This window comes from Semicossyphus pulcher, unplaced genomic scaffold, assembly GCF_022749685.1.
Source record: "Semicossyphus pulcher isolate SPU_LCO1_2020_fin unplaced genomic scaffold, fSemPul1.0.p SCAF_17, whole genome shotgun sequence".
NCBI lineage: Eukaryota > Metazoa > Chordata > Actinopteri > Labriformes > Labridae > Semicossyphus > Semicossyphus pulcher.
This window is the reverse complement of record NW_027211681.1, coordinates 2,301,575-2,323,716: the sequence shown is the minus strand read 5'-3', so window position 1 is coordinate 2,323,716 and position 22,142 is coordinate 2,301,575. Positions and strand designations below refer to the sequence as shown.

General features: G+C 41.3%; 3 protein-coding genes across 3 annotated transcripts; 2 read left to right on the top strand and 1 right to left on the bottom strand.

Moving 5' to 3' along the window:
- Positions 1-1,371: 1,371 nt before the first annotated feature.
- On the top strand, positions 1,372-6,300 carry LOC138594169 (keratin, type I cytoskeletal 19-like). The gene is made up of 8 exons (XM_069665164.1): positions 1,372-1,797; positions 2,724-2,852; positions 3,298-3,380; positions 3,515-3,671; positions 3,853-4,014; positions 4,160-4,285; positions 5,144-5,399; positions 5,506-6,300. The coding sequence occupies exons 1-8, from the start codon at positions 1,411-1,413 to the stop codon at positions 5,610-5,612; spliced, it is 1,407 nt and encodes a 468-aa protein (XP_069521265.1). The 5' UTR covers positions 1,372-1,410; the 3' UTR covers positions 5,613-6,300.
- Positions 6,301-11,807: 5,507 nt separating this feature from the next.
- On the top strand, positions 11,808-14,137 carry krt15 (keratin 15). The gene is made up of 7 exons (XM_069665410.1): positions 11,808-12,412; positions 12,551-12,633; positions 12,771-12,927; positions 13,051-13,212; positions 13,337-13,462; positions 13,585-13,802; positions 13,917-14,137. The coding sequence occupies exons 1-7, from the start codon at positions 11,873-11,875 to the stop codon at positions 14,026-14,028; spliced, it is 1,398 nt and encodes a 465-aa protein (XP_069521511.1). The 5' UTR covers positions 11,808-11,872; the 3' UTR covers positions 14,029-14,137.
- Positions 14,138-15,408: 1,271 nt separating this feature from the next.
- On the bottom strand, positions 15,409-18,981 carry LOC138594350 (keratin, type I cytoskeletal 13-like). The gene is made up of 8 exons (XM_069665419.1): positions 18,598-18,981; positions 17,858-17,940; positions 17,544-17,700; positions 16,923-17,084; positions 16,698-16,823; positions 15,791-16,011; positions 15,686-15,696; positions 15,409-15,557 (listed from the first exon to the last, which is right to left on the bottom strand). The coding sequence occupies exons 1-8, from the start codon at positions 18,925-18,927 to the stop codon at positions 15,457-15,459; spliced, it is 1,191 nt and encodes a 396-aa protein (XP_069521520.1). The 5' UTR covers positions 18,928-18,981; the 3' UTR covers positions 15,409-15,456.
- Positions 18,982-22,142: the final 3,161 nt, after the last annotated feature.

Sequence of the window (22,142 nt, the reverse complement as noted above, 5' to 3'; positions counted from 1 at the left end):
CGAATGTCGCCACAGACACCCAGTCCATAATAAAACTATAAACTGCAAATGCAAAGGCTTTCCTTAGTGGGCCATAGGCTCAATCACCATTGTGTTACCTCATTCGGCGATAGATAGTGACTTAACAGACATTTATTTAGATGAAAATCTTCGAGAGTTTATGTGTGTTTTCACCATTTCATTATTAAAAGATCCATCCATCCATCCAGCCATTATCTATATCGCCTATCCTGTTCAGGGTCGCGGGGGGCTGGAGCCTATCCCAGCTGCCATTGGGCGAAGGGCGGGGTACACCCTGGACTGGTCGCCAGTCAATCACAGGGCTTATTAAAAGATCTTTTAGTTTAATTATTTACCCCATTCATTAGATCTGTCTGTTTAAATAGAGGGGATTTGAAAGAGTAAAAAAGGTTATTGAATGCAACACTGAGTTTATTAAAACAGTAGCCTCCCCTCTAAGTTTAAAAATGTTCATTGTTAACACATTTAAATTCTTTAGGTCAGACAGGAAATGTCTAGCCCCTCTGAACGTCACTTGAATGTGTCCCTTCAATCATCTGCCTCTATGATCAAACCAAGAAAAAGACTGATATATCTACTGGACAGTATCATAGGGCTGATATGGGGCTATCACAGACATATTGGTATCGGCACATGTGTTTTCAGATAGCATGTTTTAAATAATGTTTACAATGGTTCGGGTGATACACAAAAGGTGTCATCATGCAGCAGTGAGAGTGAGCTCACACCCACACACCCACAGCATCAGTGATGAATTGGTTGACAATGTATATAATCATTTTAAATATTCTTAGTTAAGCTACTTGTTCAGGACAGCAGCCTGAGTTCCTTTGGAAACTCAAATCAGTGTAAAGTCATATAAGGTACATTTTCATTCAAGCTCAGAAATGTACTATATCTGTATTTAGGCTACCGTATGGTTTGTAACCTTAGCTGAACAGTGACCACTGTGGCCAGCAGTGACAGAGCACATTCTAAAACATGGTGTAATAATAACACAAAAGGACAAGAGTAATGTAACTAAGGATGTCTACCTGATGTTTGCTAACATTAGCCACCATAAATGAAATCCGGTTTCATTTTAATACACACTTGCAATTTCTAGGAAATTTTTTAATTAAAAAGTAATTTTAATTTTAACTTATATAATTCTGATGTTTAACCAGATAAATGTAGGGCGTCTAGATCTGCTGAACTGAAGGAATAACAATTATCTTAATGTTTATCAGGGTAATCCACCCATCAAGCTGCCAAACTTGATCTTCAACCTGTTATCACCAAAGCGTCACTAATGTTTCTGTACACACCTTTTTAAAAAATATTATCTGCATTCCACACATTGTTGTGGCATGGGACAGACGCTGACATTTAGCTGCAGACGGCTATAAAATGCCCGATTGTCTGTTGCATAGTCACTCCTCGGAAACCTTCCAGCTCTGCTCATCATCACCTGCAGGTTCACCGCCACCTCCATCTCTCACCATGTCTGTCTCTCTCGTTCAAAGGAGCTACAGCAACCGCAGCATCTCCAGCGCCAGCGCCATGAGCCTGAGCGGGGGGAGGGCCCTGTTCGGAGCGGGACAGAGCCTCGTGTCCACCGGATCCATCTCAGGCCGCTCGCCCAGTATGTTCGGGGGCGCGGGGGGTCATGGGACCCGTATCTCCCAGAGTGTCTTCTCTTCCGGGTCAATGACCTACGGCGACAGTGGAGTGATCACCAATGAGAAAGTGACCATGCAGAACCTCAACGACCGCCTGGCCTCCTACCTGGCGAAGGTAAGCCATGATGACAATGATGAAAACTGCTGCACTTCCTGCACAATACTCTCAGTTGTTGTTAAGTTTATACTGTTTTAATGAATATAAGATAAAAAATTTTCATTAAATTTCATGAATGAACGATGCACGTTTTGATGTGTTCTAACACACACAGGCACACGCACACACACACACACACACACACATTCATGTCTAACATGCATGCAGAGACACAAGTGCAACTACAAATGGTAACCTATAAAGGAGAGGTTCACATTTTTCCATGTCTGTTATACAACAAGGCGTCTAAAAGGCGCTAGGCGATTATACTGACTATTAAGGGATTATTCCTTACACACTCACTGTAAGTGATGGGGTGACAATGCACAGTTTTTGTTATATGTGGAAATGTTTTTAAAGGTTTGTCTGAAGGAAATACAACACTGATGCAATCTTAGTTTCAAAATAAATGTTTTAATACATTTACATATAATGGGGACTGGATTTGGTCCCTTATTCCTATTCATAATGTATTTGGAAGGGATGTGTTAAAGACCAGTGTAAACTACAATAATATTTAATAATATTAAAAAATTAAAATTAAAATTAATTTGCCTGATGAAGACATGGCTTTGACAGTAGTTCATGACAACAAGAGCTACTGGAAATGTGGGTTTGTAGTTATTAAAAGTAAACCTATACCTTATCTCTATATTGACTGTACTGTCTCTTTAAACATTCAGAGTATAAATCATTATAGAATTAACATCCCACCAATTCAAACCTTCAAATAAGCTCCAATACAATTACAACAGAAATGTTTACAAGCTACAGAATCCACAAATCAGGAGTCATGAGCCAAAAACATAAGTGCTTTATGAGAGGCCTGATCCATCACCTGTCACCTGTCATTGTTTGGTGTCACCCTATGGTTGTGTGTGCAGGTGCGCTCCCTGGAGGAAGCTAACAGGAAGCTGGAGCTGCAGATCAGAGAGTTCTATGAGAAGAGAGCTCCTACTGTTTCCAAAGACTTCACCACCTACTTTGCCACCATCAGTGATCTCCGAGCTCAGGTACCGCTCACATTTTACACACTTTTATATATATAGGAATTATAACTCACAGAAGTGTTCTGCAATACAGTTAACAAGAAGCATGTAGTGAGCAAACAAGGATGGATGACCAAAAGCAGGCAACCAAGAAGTATACACATACTTTACACATTTTACACTTAGACGCATTATTGTGAGAGATGAAGATTTTAAACTGCATTTGTAACATGACAATTATAAATTGGATGCATGTGCTCCCAAACTGGTTAAACAGAGACAATGCAGCATAAACTTAGAGACTAGCTATGGATTCCTTGTGTGTTGCATGACAATAAATCTCTTCTATAATCTACAAAGGTTTTCAATGAAATTTCAATTTAGAAATGTGATTTTTTTTGCCAAACAAGACAAGCAAACATTTGACTTAATAACAATTTGATATCTGACCTCTTCCCCTTTCGTTTAGATCATCAGGAAATATTCGGTGAATCAGAGTTTCGTCGTGCAGGTGGACAATGCTGCACTGGCAGGAGAAGACTTCAAGATAAAGTAGGTTTACTACTTTTTTTTAAGTTGGAAAAATTTGACTGAAAAAACTCAAGTAGCCACTGGAAAAGCAGAAAGTCTGAAGACATTTTTTCATTTCACTCAGTTTAATAACTTCGCCTGGTTTCCATCTGCAGGTATGAGTCGGAGCTGAACATGCGGAAGATGGTGGAGGCTGATGTGGCTCGTCTCCGAGGAGTCCGGGACAGCATGACTCTGTCCATCAGTGACCTGGAGGTGCAGATAGAAGGTCTGAAAGAGGAGCTGGCGTACATGAAGATCAACCACACTGAGGTGAGAACCACCTAAATCCAGAGGAACAACTATGATCTGAGGATAGTGAATGATTTCAAAGCAGGAAAACTGTCTGATCTGCTTCCAAATACGATGGCGCCATCTGTTGGTGGTGGCAGCCATTACTTACTCACCTGTTGAAGGCCAACACATAAAAATGCTTTTCTTCTTCATATTACAGGAATTACGCCTGCTGAGAGTCCAGCAGAGTGGCCAAGTGAACGTAGAGGTGGACAGCGCGGCCCCGATTGATCTGACGAAGATCCTGGAAGAAATGAGGGAGCAGTACGAAGCCGTGGTGGTGAAGAACAGCCTGGAGCAAGAGAAGTGGTTCCAAGCAAAGGTGAGGCGGGTGGCTGGAAAACTGAAACGAGAGAATAAAAACGATTATGAAAGGATTTACAGATGTCTATGTCAACAGATTCATTTCATGTATTTATGTGTGTGTGTGTGTGTGTGTGTGTGTGTGTGTGTGTGTGTGCTAAAAGATGGAAAATCTCCGGGTGGAAATCAGTATGAGTACCAAAGAGGTGACGACGCACAGCTCGGAGCTGTCGGAGCTGAAGAGAACCTACCAGGGTTTGGAGATCAGTTGCCAGGGCATCCACAAAGAGGTAGGCTATAGATGAAGTGACAGAATGCACATTCATTGTGTAGGTTTAACTCAGACTTAGATTAAAAGGCAGGTTCACAGTATTTCAAATCTGTTTTTAAACAACAAGCAGCTGCCTTCATGTGCATTTGTGACCTTTACAAAGTTATTCCCTAATAGACTTTAAATGTGAGTGTGAGTTTGATACTTTGGAAATTTTATCCTAAATTGATTTTGGAAGATAGACTGGATATTTACTTATAGTACGCCTTATATTAAAGCTCCTGTGAGGAGTTTTTAGCTGGTTATGAAACAGAACTGAATACCTACTGATGCCTCTGTATGACCCACAAAAGCAAACGAGACCATTAGCAACAAGATTGGTGGATTCTACATAGACATTTTTAATGCCTATTATCACTACCACCGGGTTGATGTCAGGACAGCGGTGTACAGCATGGCAAAGACATTGAGTGATATGTTTTACTGGGAAAAGGAAGCAGGATGAGGTTTTCTTTTTCAGAAATCACAAGTTACACATGTACAGGACAGGATCAACACAGGTCCACCAGGATTAAAACAAATTTATTTATTCAATTTAATAACAGACAAAAAGAAAAAAGATACAATTTGGATGTAATTTCAGCACATAACAAAACACTTGGTGTTTTATGAACAGGGGGAACAATTACAGCAGGTTTCAATGTCCATATTAGAATCTGACAATTGTTTTAAAGCAGACTTGAGAAAATGTTAAAACATCATGAAATGTGTTTTGCGCAGATACATTTTAAAAATCTATAAATATACAATTTGTAATCTAAAGTTTTATTTTATTACAATAACAGCTTTCCTCACATCTTCCCTGTCTGTGCTGCAGCTTGAGTGCCTGCAGCAGAATCTGCTGGAAGTGAAGAATCGCTACAGCGTTCAGCTCAGCCAGCTGCAGCTGTGCATCAACAGGATGGAGGAGGAGCTGCAGCAGCTCAAGGTCTCCATTGAGCAACAGCAGGCCGAATACAACCTCCTGCTGGACATCAAGATGAGGCTGGAACTGGAGATCGCCGAGTACAGGAGGCTGCTGGAAGGAGAGCAGAGGACGGTCGTCATCAGCAAGGTGGTGGAAAAAGTGATAGGTAAGAATTCTGGTCATTCACTGAACCAGGTTTCTGATCTTATAACAATATCAGTAAATTATGCTGCTTACACACGTGATGCATTATGTGTCTTTCATCCCCACAGAGCACAAACCCCACATCGAGAGGAGGGTGAAGACCATCGTGGAGGAGATTATTGATGGAAAGGTGGTGTCCTCCTCCGTTGACACCCAATTGGAGGAGATTCAGTAACACCACTACTGCCACTAAAATTATCCTTAAATATGATTCAGCCCCTAAATGTAATACCTGGACACCTTTAAGTCTTCCTAAAGAATAATTTACTTAAGTCAGCTTTTTACTTATTCCTTCAAGTTGGCCAACCCAAACAAATTAATATTTTCTAAAAGCACTTTTGTATTTAAGGGGATCCCTGGTCTTTTGTCTTTTCTTTTCATACCAGTGATAAAAGGTTTGAGCAAATCTTTCCTTGACACATGCTCACTCTGATAAGAGTCCAAAATATGATTGAAAGCCAGTAAGCAAAGATAAAGAGGCAGAGAAAGGCAGATTATAGTTTGAAAATATATTTTAATGGTAAAATTGAAACATAGATTTATCTTTAAAAAAAACACAAATTGTTGGTGCTTAAGGTTGGTGTCTCTTTTATTTTCCTTTACAGTTAAAATGAATACACTTCCATATCTGGCATTAATACTTGGTGCTAATCAGCTAGTTAGTGCTATGTAGTATTTAGGATGTAATATCCCTGATGACCACCAGGTGTCACTATTGCCTTTCTCTCAAAAAGGGTAGTCCTTGTAAAACTGTGGTTGATTGTTTGCCCTTAATTTGCTTAAAGCAGATTGTTGAAGATATGTTTGGTAACTCAATCATTTAGTCACAGGACAATAAACAATGGTCTGCAAACAGCTCAAAATTGATTCCGTGCTTCATGATTTTCACAGAATCAAGAAAAGAAAAGCTTTGGTGATTTGGTTTGGTTTCAGCCACCCGTGATTCATGAGTGACTGCTACATTTTGGGTGGAGTTGAATCAAGTGGAGACTTGAGAGCTCAAACTATCCAAACATCAATGATTCACCTGCCCAATTAATTAATCCGACAGCTTTAAAGAATCCAATCCTTTCACTGCTTTTGTGCTGCATTGTATTAACACGTTTCTATTCATCAGCAGTGTTATAAGTGCAGTTACTTGAAATTAGTCTCACAGTGTTTGAGAAGTGTTGTGCTGCAGAGCAATATCAAGTTTGGCAAGGAGGCTATGATTGATTTGCCTTCAGGTCTAGACCTGACAAAAAGTATTCTGCATGACAAAACAGGACAAAATAATATGTCACCTGGTGCGTAACATACACAGTCCACAGAAAGTCCCATTTTAAAGTGAAATCCTAGGTGTAGAACTTCATGCTTAAATGTAAAGGTAATAACTTGTGGTACATGATGAGCAGATTCCTTGCACATGTGCTTTTTCTTTTGTACTTTTCACAGAAGATATTTGATTGACAGACGTAGAAAACTCAGTAGCTTGTGTTTCTTCATGGTTCAATGCATCACATGAGGATGCACTCAGCTGACCACCGTCATCTCTGTTATTACCAAAACACAAGCATGTAAGTGCTTAATTTAGTGCACATCGTTCATCCATTCACTCATTCATTAATTTAGTTCACTCACGGCATCAAAGACACATCAAAGCTGTTCATAATATGTTTGGTCCTTTTATATCTTCTTTATGAAAAGTGATGCTCAGTTCTGAGTTCAGATTTCTCTGTTGAAAATTTCCATCTCTCTCATTTTATCTGAGCATCGGAGTTGTTGCGCTGACATTCCCCGCTGCTGTAAAGGGTGTGGCCCACACCTGCAGGGCATACCCGCACAGCAAGAACCAACAGAAACCAGTCTGGGCGTGAAATAGAACAAAATGAAAAACACAAAGGCAGGAGCATTGTAAAAAAAAAACACCTGATGCTGCAGTGAGTCATGGCCGCCCCCTCTTCCTCTCCTTCATGAGATAGAAAGAGAGATGTTGTCTAATGTTGGTTCAAACATGAGAGGTACACACCCAGGTAAAAGCACTCCAGGCGAGTCGTCATGTCGCAGCACATTTTGAACATACTGTTCCTGTTTTCACCACAAGCCAGGGTTATTCGTGTCAATGAGGCACTTCGTACTCACACTTGAATTGGTCTTCTGCATTCTGAGGAGTCTTTCCCATTTACATGAAAAGTGGATGGGGTACGCGACACAGTAAATGTGTCAAAAAGACTTATTGATATGGTTTTTGGCAAAGGCCCTGTAAGTTCAACTGCAAGTAAAACTCCCGCACATGCCGTGTGCACCGCATAACTTATCCATCTGCCAGATACAGGCTGTAAATCAAATACTAGTCTGCTTTGAGGTTTCTGTATATTTTAATCTTATCTTTTGAAAAGCTGAAAATCCCTCTTAGCTATTGGCAAATACACAAGTTCACAGGGTTATCAAATTAAAATGGATGCATACCTCATTAATAGCTGCTTCCCACATGAAAACCACAGACACACCTTACCTTACCGCCACTCATACCATCACCATTACTCACTCAGCTCACAGAAACCACAACTTTGTCCATATTTGTTAGAGCAGAAGGGTGTGCATGGTGTCTTTTCATTGCTGTTCATTGTATTAACAGTAAGATAAGATGAGATAATCTTTTATTGATCCCCAGAAGGAAAATCCGGTTGTTGCAGCAACATAAACACAAAATAGCAAGTAGTAAGTACCAATAAAAGTAAAAGTAGATAAAATAGAATAAAATATGAGGTAACTTGTATACAAGTAGGAGTAAGTGACAAGTGACAATACAAACCTAATTTAATTTTCAAATGAATTCAATCTACTATTGTGTAGGTTGATGACACAAAGGAAGCACAGTGACATGGAGATGCACGCTGCAGGAATGTGGGACATTGTGTTGAAACAAAATATGAAGTCTGTAACACTTTTGTGTTTTTCTTAAACAAGATAGTCTGAATATAAATGCAAACAAATATGTACAAGGTTAGACCCAGGGTAATTAACTTTTATTTGTGGGTTTGCAAACACTCGTTTGCAGCAAAAATATCCTGCCTAGCCCTCAATCCTGAGCAACCACAGATTCATCTGAGCAGCTCCTTAGAGAAGCAGGGAGTTAAGTCAAGTCTGAAGTAAAGAACACTCCCTCTTAACATTCACCGCAGTTTGTGGAGTTTAAAGACGAAAAACTTTAATTCCAACATGAAAGCTGATTCAGTGCTAAATGAAATAGTCCTGCTGGTAGCCTATAGCCAACAATATGACACATATCATATTAAATCTGAAGTAAGATTTGTTTTATTCTGCTGGGCACTGGACTCTTCAAGAGGACCTACAAAGATGTGTCCTTTTTTACAAAGTAGGCTCAAAAAACAGATCAAACGTACCACTGTTACAGTTCAGTTCATGCAGCTAGAACTAATACAAGTTCATAGTCCATAAACGTGAATAAACTAAGTCAAAAGACAAACTAGCAGCTATGTGAGCTGCTAGCTATCTAATACACAGCAGCACGTCAAACTAAATGCTAACATCAGCATGCTACTGTGACATGCTAACAATGACTACACTATCATGCTGATATAAACTATGTGCAATGTTCACCATGCTGACATTGTTAGTTTAGCGAGTTAGCTAGCAAACATGATCTTACTAGAACAACATGAGGTACAGCTGAGGCTGACGAGGATGTCATGGGGATGTCACACAGATATTTGGTCTCTTGGACAAATACAATTTTTAAAATGAAGATTTAGTCTCGCTAGATGTGATTACAATGGATGGGATGGGGTGGGACAATGAATGTGTCTGTTCATCCATAGTTCTTTAAATAGTTCAGTGTGGACACCTCATGTAAGAGAAAATGGAAACTTGTTACTACTTTATTCCTTTAATGCAAATATCTATAGTAACATTATACTTTAAATGTTGGACTTTTTGTAGCAGTTATTTGAGTACTTATGTCTTCTGTGTGGTCCATGAAGTCTCACTGATTATCATATTTGAATCTCTTTTTATTCAGGATGAATACCCCTGCTGTATTTGCTTTAATGCTAACATGCTAAATGCTACATACTAGCTAAATCATTGCATTTTATGTTACCATGTTTCAAACAGATGCTTTGGTATAGTTTTGGACCTGTAATGATAAAATGCTAAACAGATGTTTAACACCTCATCATGATTTAATTTGCAGATATGCAGCCATATTTCTTTCCACATTTTGAAAAATACCAACTTTGAAACTAAACCGTTTGTTCACCTGAAGTCACACTCTGCAGCTTTACGTTCTTGGAGCTGCAGAGCGGTTTGATCATGGGATAATTGTGCTGATGCCATTGCTGCCAACTGCCTGAGGAGAATTGGCTCACTCTGGCTGTACATCATTTTGACAACAGCCAATAAAGGTCTATTTAAATATGTGATTCGTGTTCCTTATTTTTTCCATTTTCTTATTAGGATAGTAACTTACTAACTTGTTATTTGCGTTCTATTTTACGAAATGTTAGCTATTTGCACTTTTGTCAGTGTATAGAGTGTTTTAGTCTTGTGCACTTGATTTAAGTGAAGCATGTTTTTCAGTGTTGTGTCTGAAATCTTTTAGACATGAACATTTTATTGAAAAAAGCTTTTTTAGTTTTGACGCTATAGTGATCTTTGCATAAACAAACTCAAACAAAGCGTTTTGTCATCATCTAAACTATCGAAACAAGTGCCCCACCCTTACACACGGCGCATAAGTGACTCTTTTGTGTTTCTCTTTTTAATGTGAACTCACGTTTACTCCAACCCTTATTTCTGCTGGTGGTGCAGAGACAAAAGCGTCTATTATTATTTGGTAGATGTGTGATGTGTTATTATTTTGCTACTCCTTTGTGCTATAAATGCTTCCAGTCAAACTTGAGACCGTAATACGACTAGTGGCGGCCTTTTTTTCATGAAGCATTGAAACTCATAATTAAGTTCACCTAAACTGAACAGAGCTATACATAACAGTGTACACACAAGAAGTTGGTGCGTCTGTGTGAAAATGCTATCTCCAGAGAGACAAAAATATCTCCCCTCATATATTACTGTGGTTTCAAACTAATCAGCAACTTGACAATTATCTATTGCCATTTAGCATGTGCATGTGATGAGTGTGCAACGTCAAGATGAAAAGCAGCAGTGAAAAGAGACATCTGGTTTGTTTTACTGCTGCATTTATGCACAAGTCTGTAGTTGGCATTCATAAGAGTTAAAACAGCATTGTGTTGGATTTAACCAAAGCAAAGTGTACCATTTACAGTCAGCATCTGAAAAATGAATCCAAAACGGCAAGCAGTTCAATCCACCTTTCCACATCCTTCATAAAAGACAGTTATGCATAATCCCCAGGGACATTGTAAAAGACATGAATCAAATACTGTGGTAAAATGGAAAGAAGGAAACAAGCAAGAGCTTGTTCTTGTTTGGGCATGATGCACATGCCAAAACACAATGCCAAGAAAAATAAAGAGCGTGCAGCTACATCTGTGGTGAGCCTTCCAGCAGAGCCGTGCCCAGTCTTGAACTGGCCCAGTATCTACTGACTTCATGAATGTCTATAAAAACTGCTTATAACTGACAAACCTGCAGGGTTTTGTTGAGCAAAGCACAAACAAGTAAAATCTCGAGTTAAGATGTGAAAAATAACAGCAGCTATGACATACAACAGAACCAATACTTAAAAAACGTCTTCTGTTTAGGCAACACAGAGAGAGCAGACAATAGGTGTGTGAGAAGAGGTGTGCTATCTGAGTGTCAAGTGAAGTACGCAGATCAAATTTACAGTGTTTACAATGCTTGTTGCCTTGGTAATGCAACAGGTTTGGCCTGCACAGCGTGGCAGCATTGTGCAAGATTTATGGAACAATTTCAGTGAAGACACATCACAAAGTTGAAAACCTGCTTGATTTTACTGAATAACTAACCTAAGGCTTAGAGTAACGGGTGTGGCTTTTTTGCATTTTACAGTATAAGCTACTTTGCAGACTGAGGTAAGGGCTCAGAAGGACCGAGTCCTCGTGGAAATGAATATGGATCATGGGATTAAAGTGAATAAATAAAATAATGAAGCCATCACATTTTGTTTGAGGTTTGCAACTAGTTCTGAGGTTAGAAAGAACTCACTAAATTGCTTTACAGAACAGGATTATATTGAGCCCCCTTTCTCTTCTTATGAAAATGAAAATGAGTGTGTGTCTGTGTGTGTGTGTGTGTGTGTGTGTGTCTGTGTGTTCGTGTGATGGGTGGGGCAGAGCAACCATTTTAGGTAATGCTCCTCCCGTCATCCCTACATGCCCCCTCCCCCAGCAGCAGTCTTGTGCAGCATAAAAAGGCGACAGAGGTAGAACTCTGCATCTCAGTCCATCTCATCCTCTCCAACGTAGGCCAACCTCCTGAGAAGTCTTCACGATGTCTGGGCGCTCCATTGTATTTAGAAGTGGTGGAAGCATGGCTGGAGGCATGGCTGGAGGCATGGCTGGAGGCATGGCTGGAGGCATCGGTGGAGGCATCGGTGGAGGCTTGTCTGGCAACATGGGTGGGGTCCGCATGATGAGGTCATATTGCTCCAGTATGTATGGTGGTGCAGGTGGCTCTGGAGCAAAAATATCGAAGGCCTATGGTGGTGGTGGTGGCAGCAGTTACAGTTTTTCCGCGGGAGGCGGTGGAGCAGGTGGAGGCTACGGTGGAGGCTTCGGTGGAGGCTTCGGTGGAGGCTTCGGTGGAGGCTTCGGTGGAGGTGATGGAGGCATAGATATTGGGGCCAATGAGAAGGCCACCATGCAGAACCTGAACGACCGTCTGGCCTCCTACCTGGAGAAGGTGCGCAGCCTTGAGAAGGCCAACGCAGAGCTGGAGCTCAAGATCCGCCAGTTCTTGGAGAGCAAGACTTCCCCCACTTCCCGTGACTTCTCAGCTTATGAGATGACCATCTCTGACCTGCAGGGAAAGGTATGTCCCATAATTGAATGAGATAAAATAGCTTGTCAATGTATTTTATCTTATAATGCAACTATCAGATGAAAATGTTTAAAATGGTGCATTGAAACCCTTACAGCTCTTGTAACATAATATTGCATCATAACACAGATCCAAGATGCCACCTGTGTCAATGCAGGCATCTACCTGGCCATTGACAATGCAAAACTGGCAGCAGACGACTTCAGAACCAAGTGAGTATCAGGATGAGAGAAAGAGAAAGTCTAACACAAAGAAGAATGTAACAAACGCTTTAATTACTCTGAGGCGATACATGGAGGATACACACTGATGTTAAAGTGAAAACATTTGCTTTCTCGCTGCCTCACAGGTATGAGAATGAGCTTGCCATGCGTCAATCAGTGGAGGCAGACATCGCCGGTCTAAAGAGACTGTTGGATGAGCTGACACTGGGAAGATCAGACCTGGAGATGCAGATAGAGGGCCTCAAGGAGGAGCTGATCTTCCTCAAAAAGAACCACGAGGAGGTGGGTAACAGACGCTCAACTTCAGTCGTTTGACTTGCTTTGCTTTTTAATTAATTTTACTGAAAATGTACTCTAACAACTCCGCAAACCATCACCTCTCAACGAATTACTCTTATTTAACAGGAAATGGCCTTAATGAGGAACCAAATGAGTGGACAGATCAACGTGGAGGTGGATGCAAAACCACAGCAAGACCTGTCTGCCATCATGGCTGAGATCCGTGAGCAGTATGAGACTGCTGCTGCCAAGAAACAGAAAGAACTTCAGTCCTGGTTCAATACAAAGGTAAGACAGGACCAAAACCCAGTAGTTTCAATTTGTTGAAGTAACTGCTCATTGCCTGCTTTGGCTGTCGCTTGAAACGTATATAATTATTTGTGAAACTGATGATATCTTTTGCCTACTGCAGACAGAAGAACTGAACAAGGAGGTGGCAGTCAGCACAGAAAGTCTCCAAATGTCAAAATCAGAATCCACTGAGATCCGTCGCACACTGCAGGGCCTGGAGATTGAGCTACAGTCACAACTTAGCATGGTAAATATATTCTTCTTGACCTGTCCATCCCCTACCATCCTAAGCAAGATACAATCTGATGGTGGTAATTTAATTATTTCTTTTTCTTCTTCGTCACTCTTCTTTTCACCTTCCTCTTCCAGAAAGCATCCCTGGAAAACACATTAGCTGAAACAGAGGGACGATACGCCATGCAGCTCCAAGGCCTCCAAATGCAGGTGACCAACATGGAGGCACAGCTGCTTGAGCTCCGTAGTGACATTGAACGCCAGAGCCAAGAATACCAGATGCTGCTCGACATCAAGTGTCGGCTGGAGATGGAAATCGCAGAGTACAGGAGGCTGTTGGATGGAGAGGGCAGGTAAGTTGGCGGCACAGAACAATTCTGTTCTTCAACATAAACTAATAACCAGTTCTGCAAGATAAAGTATTATACTGACTTCTAATGTAAGCACTATAATCCCCCCCCCCCCAGTGCTGGCAGCAGTTCAAGCGGGACACTCAGTTCTACCACCAAGGTGGTCGTGCTCACAGAGGAGCTGAGGGATGGCAAGGTGGTGTCCTCCACTACTACCACCACCTCGTAGACTCCCTCACGCAGCAAAACATGGAGCGACACCTGAAGACATCTGAACCCTATGCAAATTCATGTACACATGTGAATGCAATAAAAGGCTACAAGTTTGCTCCCTACAACATTGTCTTGTTTGCTTGACTTATTTGTGTGTTATTTCATTTGCCCATGTTTACACTGGTGTGTATTGGCATGAACCAAAGGTCCCATTTCATCATCATCCTGTATGAGTTACTAAAGATATTTGACCGGTCTGATATAAAATGACTTTGAAAGTGTGTAAATCTTCAAGCTGTAGTATTTTCAGCCTTACAACATCCTCAATGTTAAATGATTAGGGAAATTAGGGCTATGAACATAGGTTTGCTAAAATACTTCATGAGGCTAGTGGGGAAAATGTGAGCAAAGATTAATAATGCTCTCCACTCCTCTCTTCTGAGATATCAGTGAGCCTCAGAGGCTGCACGGTGTTTAATGATACAGTTTTACTGAAATCAGAAGCACAGCATAATTAAACTAACAGCAGACATACTTTGCAGAATTTTTCTACAATAAATATCGTTGTAAACCCATCTGAAAACACATATTAAGGAGAGCCACGATACCTGCAATGTACAATATGAAACCTGGGTTTGAATCAGGTTCTCAAGCGCTCTAACACATTTGGATGTTAGCATGAATTCGTCTCTTTGAAGTTTGACTGAATTTGGAAACTAGTCACGTTTGTCTCAGTTTAACCCCATGCATGCTGGGACAGGTCCCACAAAGCTGCCTCAAACAATGCTTGTCCACAAAGGGGCAGAGAACATGTGTATTTTAAGCAGTATTACCAGATGTTTGCCACTGAGAAAGATTAACTTTCCTATGTGCTACACAAATAATAGTAATATAAAACAATGAGAGGTTGCCACTGAGAGAAACTGGCCTAACCTGCCACACCTTATCAATGTAAACTAATGCTGTTTTCACCTCGGGCAAAGGAACTCTTTAATTAGCTGAAAGATAATACAGTAGCTGTTTTGCCAGGCACGTCAGTCAACACCTTTGCAACCAGCAGAAACAGTTCAACTCTGGAATCCCATTTGAGCCATTTCCACAAATATTTATAGATATGTAGTGTACAATGCTTTTTGGCTTAATTGCTATTAAACAACTTGTTTGTAAAAGCAAACCATATAGTAAATGCCCCATTATTCAAAACTATGAGCTAAAGGCTAAATATAGAACCTTAGGGGTTTAGGATTGTCAATTAAATCCCTTACAACATGTTTGATCTGTTAAACATGGAGTTTTGCAGCTTTAAAGTCCAGCTGAAACGGCATTTTGAGAGTATCTAAAGGCAGTAAAATATTTTAGCATTCTGTTCATTAGAAAGAAACACCAGATAAGAAAGTTGAAGTCAACTGCATGATCTTTATTGATTTTCACTGTTGCTAGTAATTTATGACTCAATCTGATCCACATCCACGTCAACCGTCTTGCTAGTCTGGACCACCTTTCCATCCACAACCGTCTCCACCACTGTGATGACCTTTGTGACCACTGAGGACAAGAAAAAAAAACAACAATCATCAGCAAACCACATCACATTTCTTAAAACCATTAAAAACTTGAGTGGCAATTTAATGATGATGAATGAATAATAATCATAGAGGTGAAAAACTGCTTACCTTGTTTTGAACTGGCAACGGCAAGAAAAAGAAAGATGGCAACATTAGTCTTCAGCATTATTACATTGGCATTAAATGGTTACAGTTTGATTGGGTGTGTCTCACCTGTCATCCTCCCCATCCAGCAGCCTCCTGTACTCTGCGATCTCCAGCTCCAGCCGGGTCTTCAGGTCCAGCAGCATGTCGTACTCCTGCTTGTTGCTGGCAATGTTGGAGTGGAGCTGGGACAGCTGGGCCTCCAGGCTTGTGACCATGTTCTGGAGGCTAGCTAGCTGTGCAGCGTAACGCGCCTGAGTCTCTGCAAGGGTGCCCTCCAAAGATGCTTTCTGTTGGGGTCGGAGGAGGAAGTTGTGAGTGGGTCAGTTTTTAAAAGATGTTTCTTATGCTGGAATTCAATGTTTAATATGTTTATAACTACCATCATGTGCCTTTTTTGCTTTTTTGCTAGTTAGGTGTCAAGATTGATGCCACTCATGTCTGTATGCTGAATTTTAAGTAACTGCCTGGAGCCAGTTAGCATATAGCTTAGCATTAAGACTGGAAAGGGTGAAACAGCTAGCCTAGCTCAGTCTGCTAGTACATAAATCTGCTTAGCAGCATCAAAGCTCACCTATCACATGTTACATTTTATTAGTGTAATTATAATTCTTAAAAGACAAAATGTAAAAGCGTCACATTGTGGCGACACATTGGTTTATGCCGCGGTGTAATTCTTGGCCAGGCTCAGTGACTTCTTGGAGTCTTGCAATCTCAATGCAAGAATTTTGGAAGTTTCTGGAAGTCTTTATGCTTACTGCTAACGTAAGCTAACTGGGTCCTTGCTAGCTGTAGCCTCATAGTTAATGGACAAGTATGCTTCTTTAACTTTCAGTAATTGAGTGAATTAACATAATTCTACAGAAACTTCAGTGTGTTACTTAAAATATCTTCGAGGATACCTTTATGTGAAGTATTAGTGTTAAATATTAGCAGCAAATAAATCTTAATTGTTATACACTGTATATTGACATACCATGCTCATATGGGACTGTAGTTCAATCTGAAGCCTCTGGAGGGTGCTCTTCAGGTCCTTGATCTCTGTGCGGGACGTCGTCAGAATCTCTGTGTGCGTGATCACTTCCTGTTCAACGGCTGTGATCTGGACAGATCATCAAACAGCATTAACCCAACATTGACAGTAGTTACTGATATAATAATACAATTTATTGAACTCTTGAAGTTACCAGTTCTTACTCACCTTGTTCTGGTACCAAGCCTCCAGTTCCTTGCGGTTCTTGCTGATCACGCCCTCGTAGTGGTCCCTGATCTCTGACATCACCTTGTTCAGGTCCACAGAGGGAGAAGCGTCGACGGCCACATTGACCTGGCCGCCCATCTGACTCCTGAGCAGAACCAGCTCCTGCAGGGGTCAAAGGACAACAGTCCAGTCAGTCAGCTGGTAAGACAACTTAAAATGATCTATCATTTTTGAAAAGTGTTCATGGAGCGTCATTGTGTGACCTGTCAGACCTGTTTATAAAAACATGAACCTCACATGGGATTTCCTCAGTGTTATCAGAGGTGAGGCAGAGGGCATGTGTGTGCAGATTTGTCCACAATAGACGGCTGAGATCAATGGTGACAAGTTTGTTTCACAGTGAATAGCTGCAGTGTTTAAGTCCCTGCTGCTGAAGAGATTAATGATGAGGAGCTCTACTGATCACTAGAGTGGTAACATGCTTTTAGGTTATGTACATACACAGAGTGGGTGTTGGAGTGTGGGAGTGTTTCAGGGGTGTTGACAGATGTATAGTCTTCAGTTGAGCTGCATCAACAAACTGTACATTGGTTAAAATGGGTGCAGCATTATTAACTCTACCTCTTCGTGGTTCCTCTTGAGCATGATGAGCTCGTCCTTCAGGGCCTCATACTGACTCTCCAGATCCATCCTGGCCATGTTCATCTCATCCAGCACCCTCTTCAGTCCAGCGATGTCTGCCTCCACAGCCATCCTCATGGCCAGCTCGTTCTCATACCTGAGGAGGCGAGCAGGTCAGAGCAGGTTTTAGTGGGTGGTTTAGATTACAAGTTCTCAGTTAGACACAAGTTCATGCTTTGGTGCGCATGTCGAGTTTCACTTGTGTGGCAGAGGAAAGAGGAGCAGGGGTATAAACACACGGAAAATACACTCACTTCATTTTGAAATCATCTGCAGCCAATTTTGCGTTGTCAATGTCCAGGACTGTCTTGGCATTGAGCCTGGAGGCAATGCGGATCTGAGGAGGAAACAAAACAGGGAAACAAGTCAGAAAAAGCTCATGTTTCATGCAGTGTTACTGCCCACAGAAACCCTACTGACGTGGGATTTTAAAAGACTGAGAGGGATTGAGATGTGTGATTTGAAAAATACCTTATATACTGATTAATGGATTTGTTGATATTTCACTGATTCAATGTTTTGGAAAAGATTTCTGAGAGTTTCGGCTCTGACAGAGTTGTTTCAAACGGCCTCAGGAAGGATGTTTTTATATTATCAGAATGGTTTGTCCAAAGAAACACGGTTGCATAGTTGTATTTATAGACCAGGTGTACCATTGAGAAAATGAGCTCCTTAAATTGTTTTGAGTTATCGAGAGAGTGGGGCTCTACTGGAAACCTACATCTTAAGCTTTTGTAAAGATCACTACATCACTGGGCGCTGATTGGTGTGCAGGAATGAATCTGTTATGACAGTTATGAAAATAAGCATCCTACGCTCTGTGTTTGTGCTATGTGCTTTCTGATAAGATGGCCTACTTCTCTATTTGTCACTGATGGGTTCCATGGCTCTCTCAATCATATGCCCCACATACACTTCATACCAACAGATCCCCACACACTCACGGTTAAAATCTGAAAAAACTGCAACAACCAAGCATGTCTCCTTCTCTTACCTTGTCCTTCAGGTCATCGATGATGGTGAAGTAGCGGGTGTAGTCTTGGGTGATAACGGTTTTGTTCTTGTACCAGTCTCTGATCTGCTTGTCCAGGCGGTCATTCTCCTTCTCCAGGGTGCGCACCTTCTCCAGGTAAGAGGCGAGACGGTCGTTGAGGTTCTGCATGGTGACCTTCTCGTTGGCCCCAACGTGAAGGTCCAGGCCATCGGACAGGTTGAAGCCTCTGGGAGAGCTCATCTGGGAGGAGGAGATGCGGGTGCCATGGCCCCCTGCTCCACCGTAGACACTCAGGGTCTTCTGGCCGTAGGATCTTGCGCTGAAAGACATGTTGGAAGGTCTGGATGTTGACCAGGTAGGATTACTGGAATAGATCTGCAGTAGAAAGCATCACTGGTCTCCTTGGTTATATAGCCGGCCCACACAGCAGAGTGGGATGGGCCAGGAGGAGCAGTTGAAAGGGAAGAATGTGACTGACAGGCTAACCCCCTTACTCTATGCAATCTCTCCATCAGCAGGGGTGTGGTGACGGGTGGGTAGGGGCGCCTTTTTCAGGTAGAACTTGTGATTCCACATTTTGTGGTTTATCAGTGAAAGGGCATTCTTTGAATACTCCTCTGTTCATTTGCAACAGTCCTTAATCTTTAGCTGCTGAAATGGCAGACTTCTTATTTGGTTGCCTGTAAGCAGGTTTAGAGACAGAAACAGTTTTAATGATGCATTCCTGTAGAAGAAACTGCTGTGTGCAGCTATCTTGTAAAATATTCACTCACAGCGGTGGCAGAAATGACACATGCCAGCGACAATTTCACCTCAGTGAAACGTGGGGCCAAAGGGTGAGGACGAGGCATTTTTAGGATTTCTACAGTTATTTTTGTCACATCAGCTTTTAGGCAAGCTGTTTAAAAACGTGTTTATTAAGATTCATACAATCAAAGTATACAATGAAGTGTAAATATAAGAGCATTTTTATTCAAGTTTTATCCTTGTTTTATCATGGATGATGAGAGGCTTCCCAGAGAAGTAAGAGAAAACAAAGGGGAAGTCAGAAGAACACATGGTTTTTGGTCTCATCCTCTCCAACGTAGGCCAACCTCCTGAGAAGTCTTCACAAAGTCTGGGCGCTCCATTGTATTTAGAAGTGGTGGAAGCATGGCTGGAGGCATGGCTGGAGGCTTGGCTGGAGGCTTATCTGGCAACATAGGTGGGGTCCGCATGATGAGGTCATATGCCTCCAGTATGCATGGTGGTGCAGGTGGCTCTGGAGCAAAAATATTAAAGGCCTGGTGGTCACAGCAGTTACAGTTTTTCCATGGGAGGCGGTGGAGCAGGTGGAGGCTTCAGTGGAGGCTACGCTGGAGGCTTTGGTGGAGGTGATGGAGGCATAGATATTGGGACCAATGAGAAGGCCACCATGAAGAAACTGAACGACCGTCTGGCCTCCTACCTGGAGAAGGTGCGCAGCTTTGAGAAGGCCAACGCAGAGCTGGAGCTCAAGATCCGCCAGTTCTTGGAGAGCGAGACTTCCCCCACTTCCCGTGACTTCTCAGCTTATGAGACAACCATCTCTGACCTGCAGGGAAAGGTATGTCCCATAATTGAATGAGATAAAATAGCATGTCACTGTATTTTATCTTATAATGCAACTATCAGATGAAAATGTTTAAAATGGTGCATTGAAACCCTTACAGCTCTTGAAACATAATATTGCATCATAACACAGATCCAGGATGCCACCTGTGTCAATGGAGGCATCTACCTGGCCATTGACAATGCAAAACTGGCAGCAGACGACTTCAGAAACAAGTGAGTATCAGGATGAGAGAAAGAGAAAGTCTAACACAAAGAAGAATGTAACAAACGCTTTAATTACTCTGAGGCGATACATGGAGGATACACACTGATGTTAAAGTGAAAACATTTGCTTCCTCGCAAATTCATGTACACATGTGAATGCAATAAAAGGCTACAAGTTTGCTCCCTACAACATTGTCTTGTTTGCTTGACTTATCTGTGTGTTATTTCATTTGCCCATGTTTACACTGGTGTGTATTGGCATGAACCAAAGGTCCCATTTCATCATCATCCTGTATGAGTTACTAAAGATATTTGACCGGTCTGATATAAAATGACTTTGAAAGTGTGTAAATCTTCAAGCTGTAGTATTTTCAGCATCACAACATCCTCAATGTTAAATGATTAGGGAAATTAGGGCTATGAACATAGGTTTGCTAAAATACTTCATGAGGCTAGTGGGGAAAATGTGAGCAAAGATTAATAATGCTCTCCACTCCTCTCTTCTGAGATATCAGTGAGCCTCAGAGGCTGCACGGTGTTTAATGATACAGTTTTACTGAAATCAGAAGCACAGCATAATTAAACTAACAGCAGACATACTTTGCAGAATTTTTCTACAATAAATATCGTTGTAAACCCATCTGAAAACACATATTAAGGAGAGCCACGATACCTGCAATGTACAATATGAAACCTGGGTTTGAATCAGGTTCTCAAGCGCTCTAACACATTTGGATGATAGCATGAATTCGTCTCTTTGAAGTTTGACTGAATTTGGAAACTAGTCACGTTTGTCTCAGTTTAACCCCATGCATGCTGGGACAGGTCCCACAAAGCTGCCTCAAACAATGCTTGTCCACAAAGGGGCAGAGAACATGTGTATTTTAAGCAGTATTGCCAGATGTTTGCCACTGAGAAAGATTAACTTTCCTATGTGCTACACAAATAATAGTAATATAAAACACTGAGAGGTTGCCACTGAGAGAAACTGGCCTAACCTGCCACACCTTATCAATGTATACTAATGCTGTTTTCACCTCGGGCAAAGGAACTCTTTAATTAGCTGAAAGATAATACAGTAGCTGTTTTGCCAGGCACGTCAGTCAACACCTTTGCAACCAGCAGAAACAGTTCAACTCTGGAATCCCATTTGAGCCATTTCCACAAATATTTATAGATATGTAGTGTACAATGCTTTTTGGCTTAATTGCTATTAAACAACTTGTTTGTAAAAGCAAACCATATAGTAAATGCCCCATTATTCAAAACTATGAGCTAAAGGCTAAATATAGAACCTTAGAGGTTTAGGATTGTCAATTAAATCCCTACAACATGTTTGATCTGTTAAACATGGAGTAATGCAGCTTTAAAGTCCAGCTGAAACGGCATTTTGAGAGTATCTAGCTTCCGTATCGTGACGTATTTCCGAGTGAAACAGGACGTGCAGGCGGGACATATCATTAGAGGGATTTGATTTGATCGCTGAGAAGTGGGCGTAGACAGACGTTCTCCACAGCGCAGTAGCTAGCTAACTGACCGAGCGTTCTTGGTGCTCTGCAGCTAAATGTTGCAGATTGATAGGTTGAAATTGTTTGGTGCACGCTTGAAATTTTGTTTTACTGGAAGAAAAAATGATCGGATTTTGATATAAGAATACGAAGAAATTGATTTTCTCTATTTTTTTTGGCCTATATTGTCAAATAGATGCACAGTGTTACCGGGGATGTGATCTTAAAGGATTCAAATGA

Bases quoted from the DNA above. Each gene is read 5' to 3' on its own strand.
- LOC138594350 (XM_069665419.1), bottom strand. From the start codon at position 18,927: ATGTCTTTCAGCGCAAGATCCTACGGCCAGAAGACCCTGAGTGTCTAC. The intron at 17,085-17,543 runs GTAGAGTTAATA...TGACCCCTGCAG, and splicing joins TCAAGAGGAACCACGAAGAG to GAGCTGGTTCTGCTCAGGAG. The intron at 16,012-16,697 runs GTATGTCAATAT...CGACCCCAACAG, and splicing joins TACAGTCCCATATGAGCATG to AAAGCATCTTTGGAGGGCAC.
- LOC138594169 (XM_069665164.1), top strand. From the start codon at position 1,411: ATGCCCGATTGTCTGTTGCATAGTCACTCCTCGGAAACCTTCCAGCTC. The intron at 4,015-4,159 runs GTGAGGCGGGTG...GTGTGCTAAAAG, and splicing joins AGAAGTGGTTCCAAGCAAAG to ATGGAAAATCTCCGGGTGGA. The intron at 4,286-5,143 runs GTAGGCTATAGA...TCTGTGCTGCAG, and splicing joins GCCAGGGCATCCACAAAGAG to CTTGAGTGCCTGCAGCAGAA.
- krt15 (XM_069665410.1), top strand. From the start codon at position 11,873: ATGTCTGGGCGCTCCATTGTATTTAGAAGTGGTGGAAGCATGGCTGGA. The intron at 12,413-12,550 runs GTATGTCCCATA...ATCATAACACAG, and splicing joins TCTCTGACCTGCAGGGAAAG to ATCCAAGATGCCACCTGTGT. The intron at 12,634-12,770 runs GTGAGTATCAGG...GCTGCCTCACAG, and splicing joins GCAGACGACTTCAGAACCAA to GTATGAGAATGAGCTTGCCA.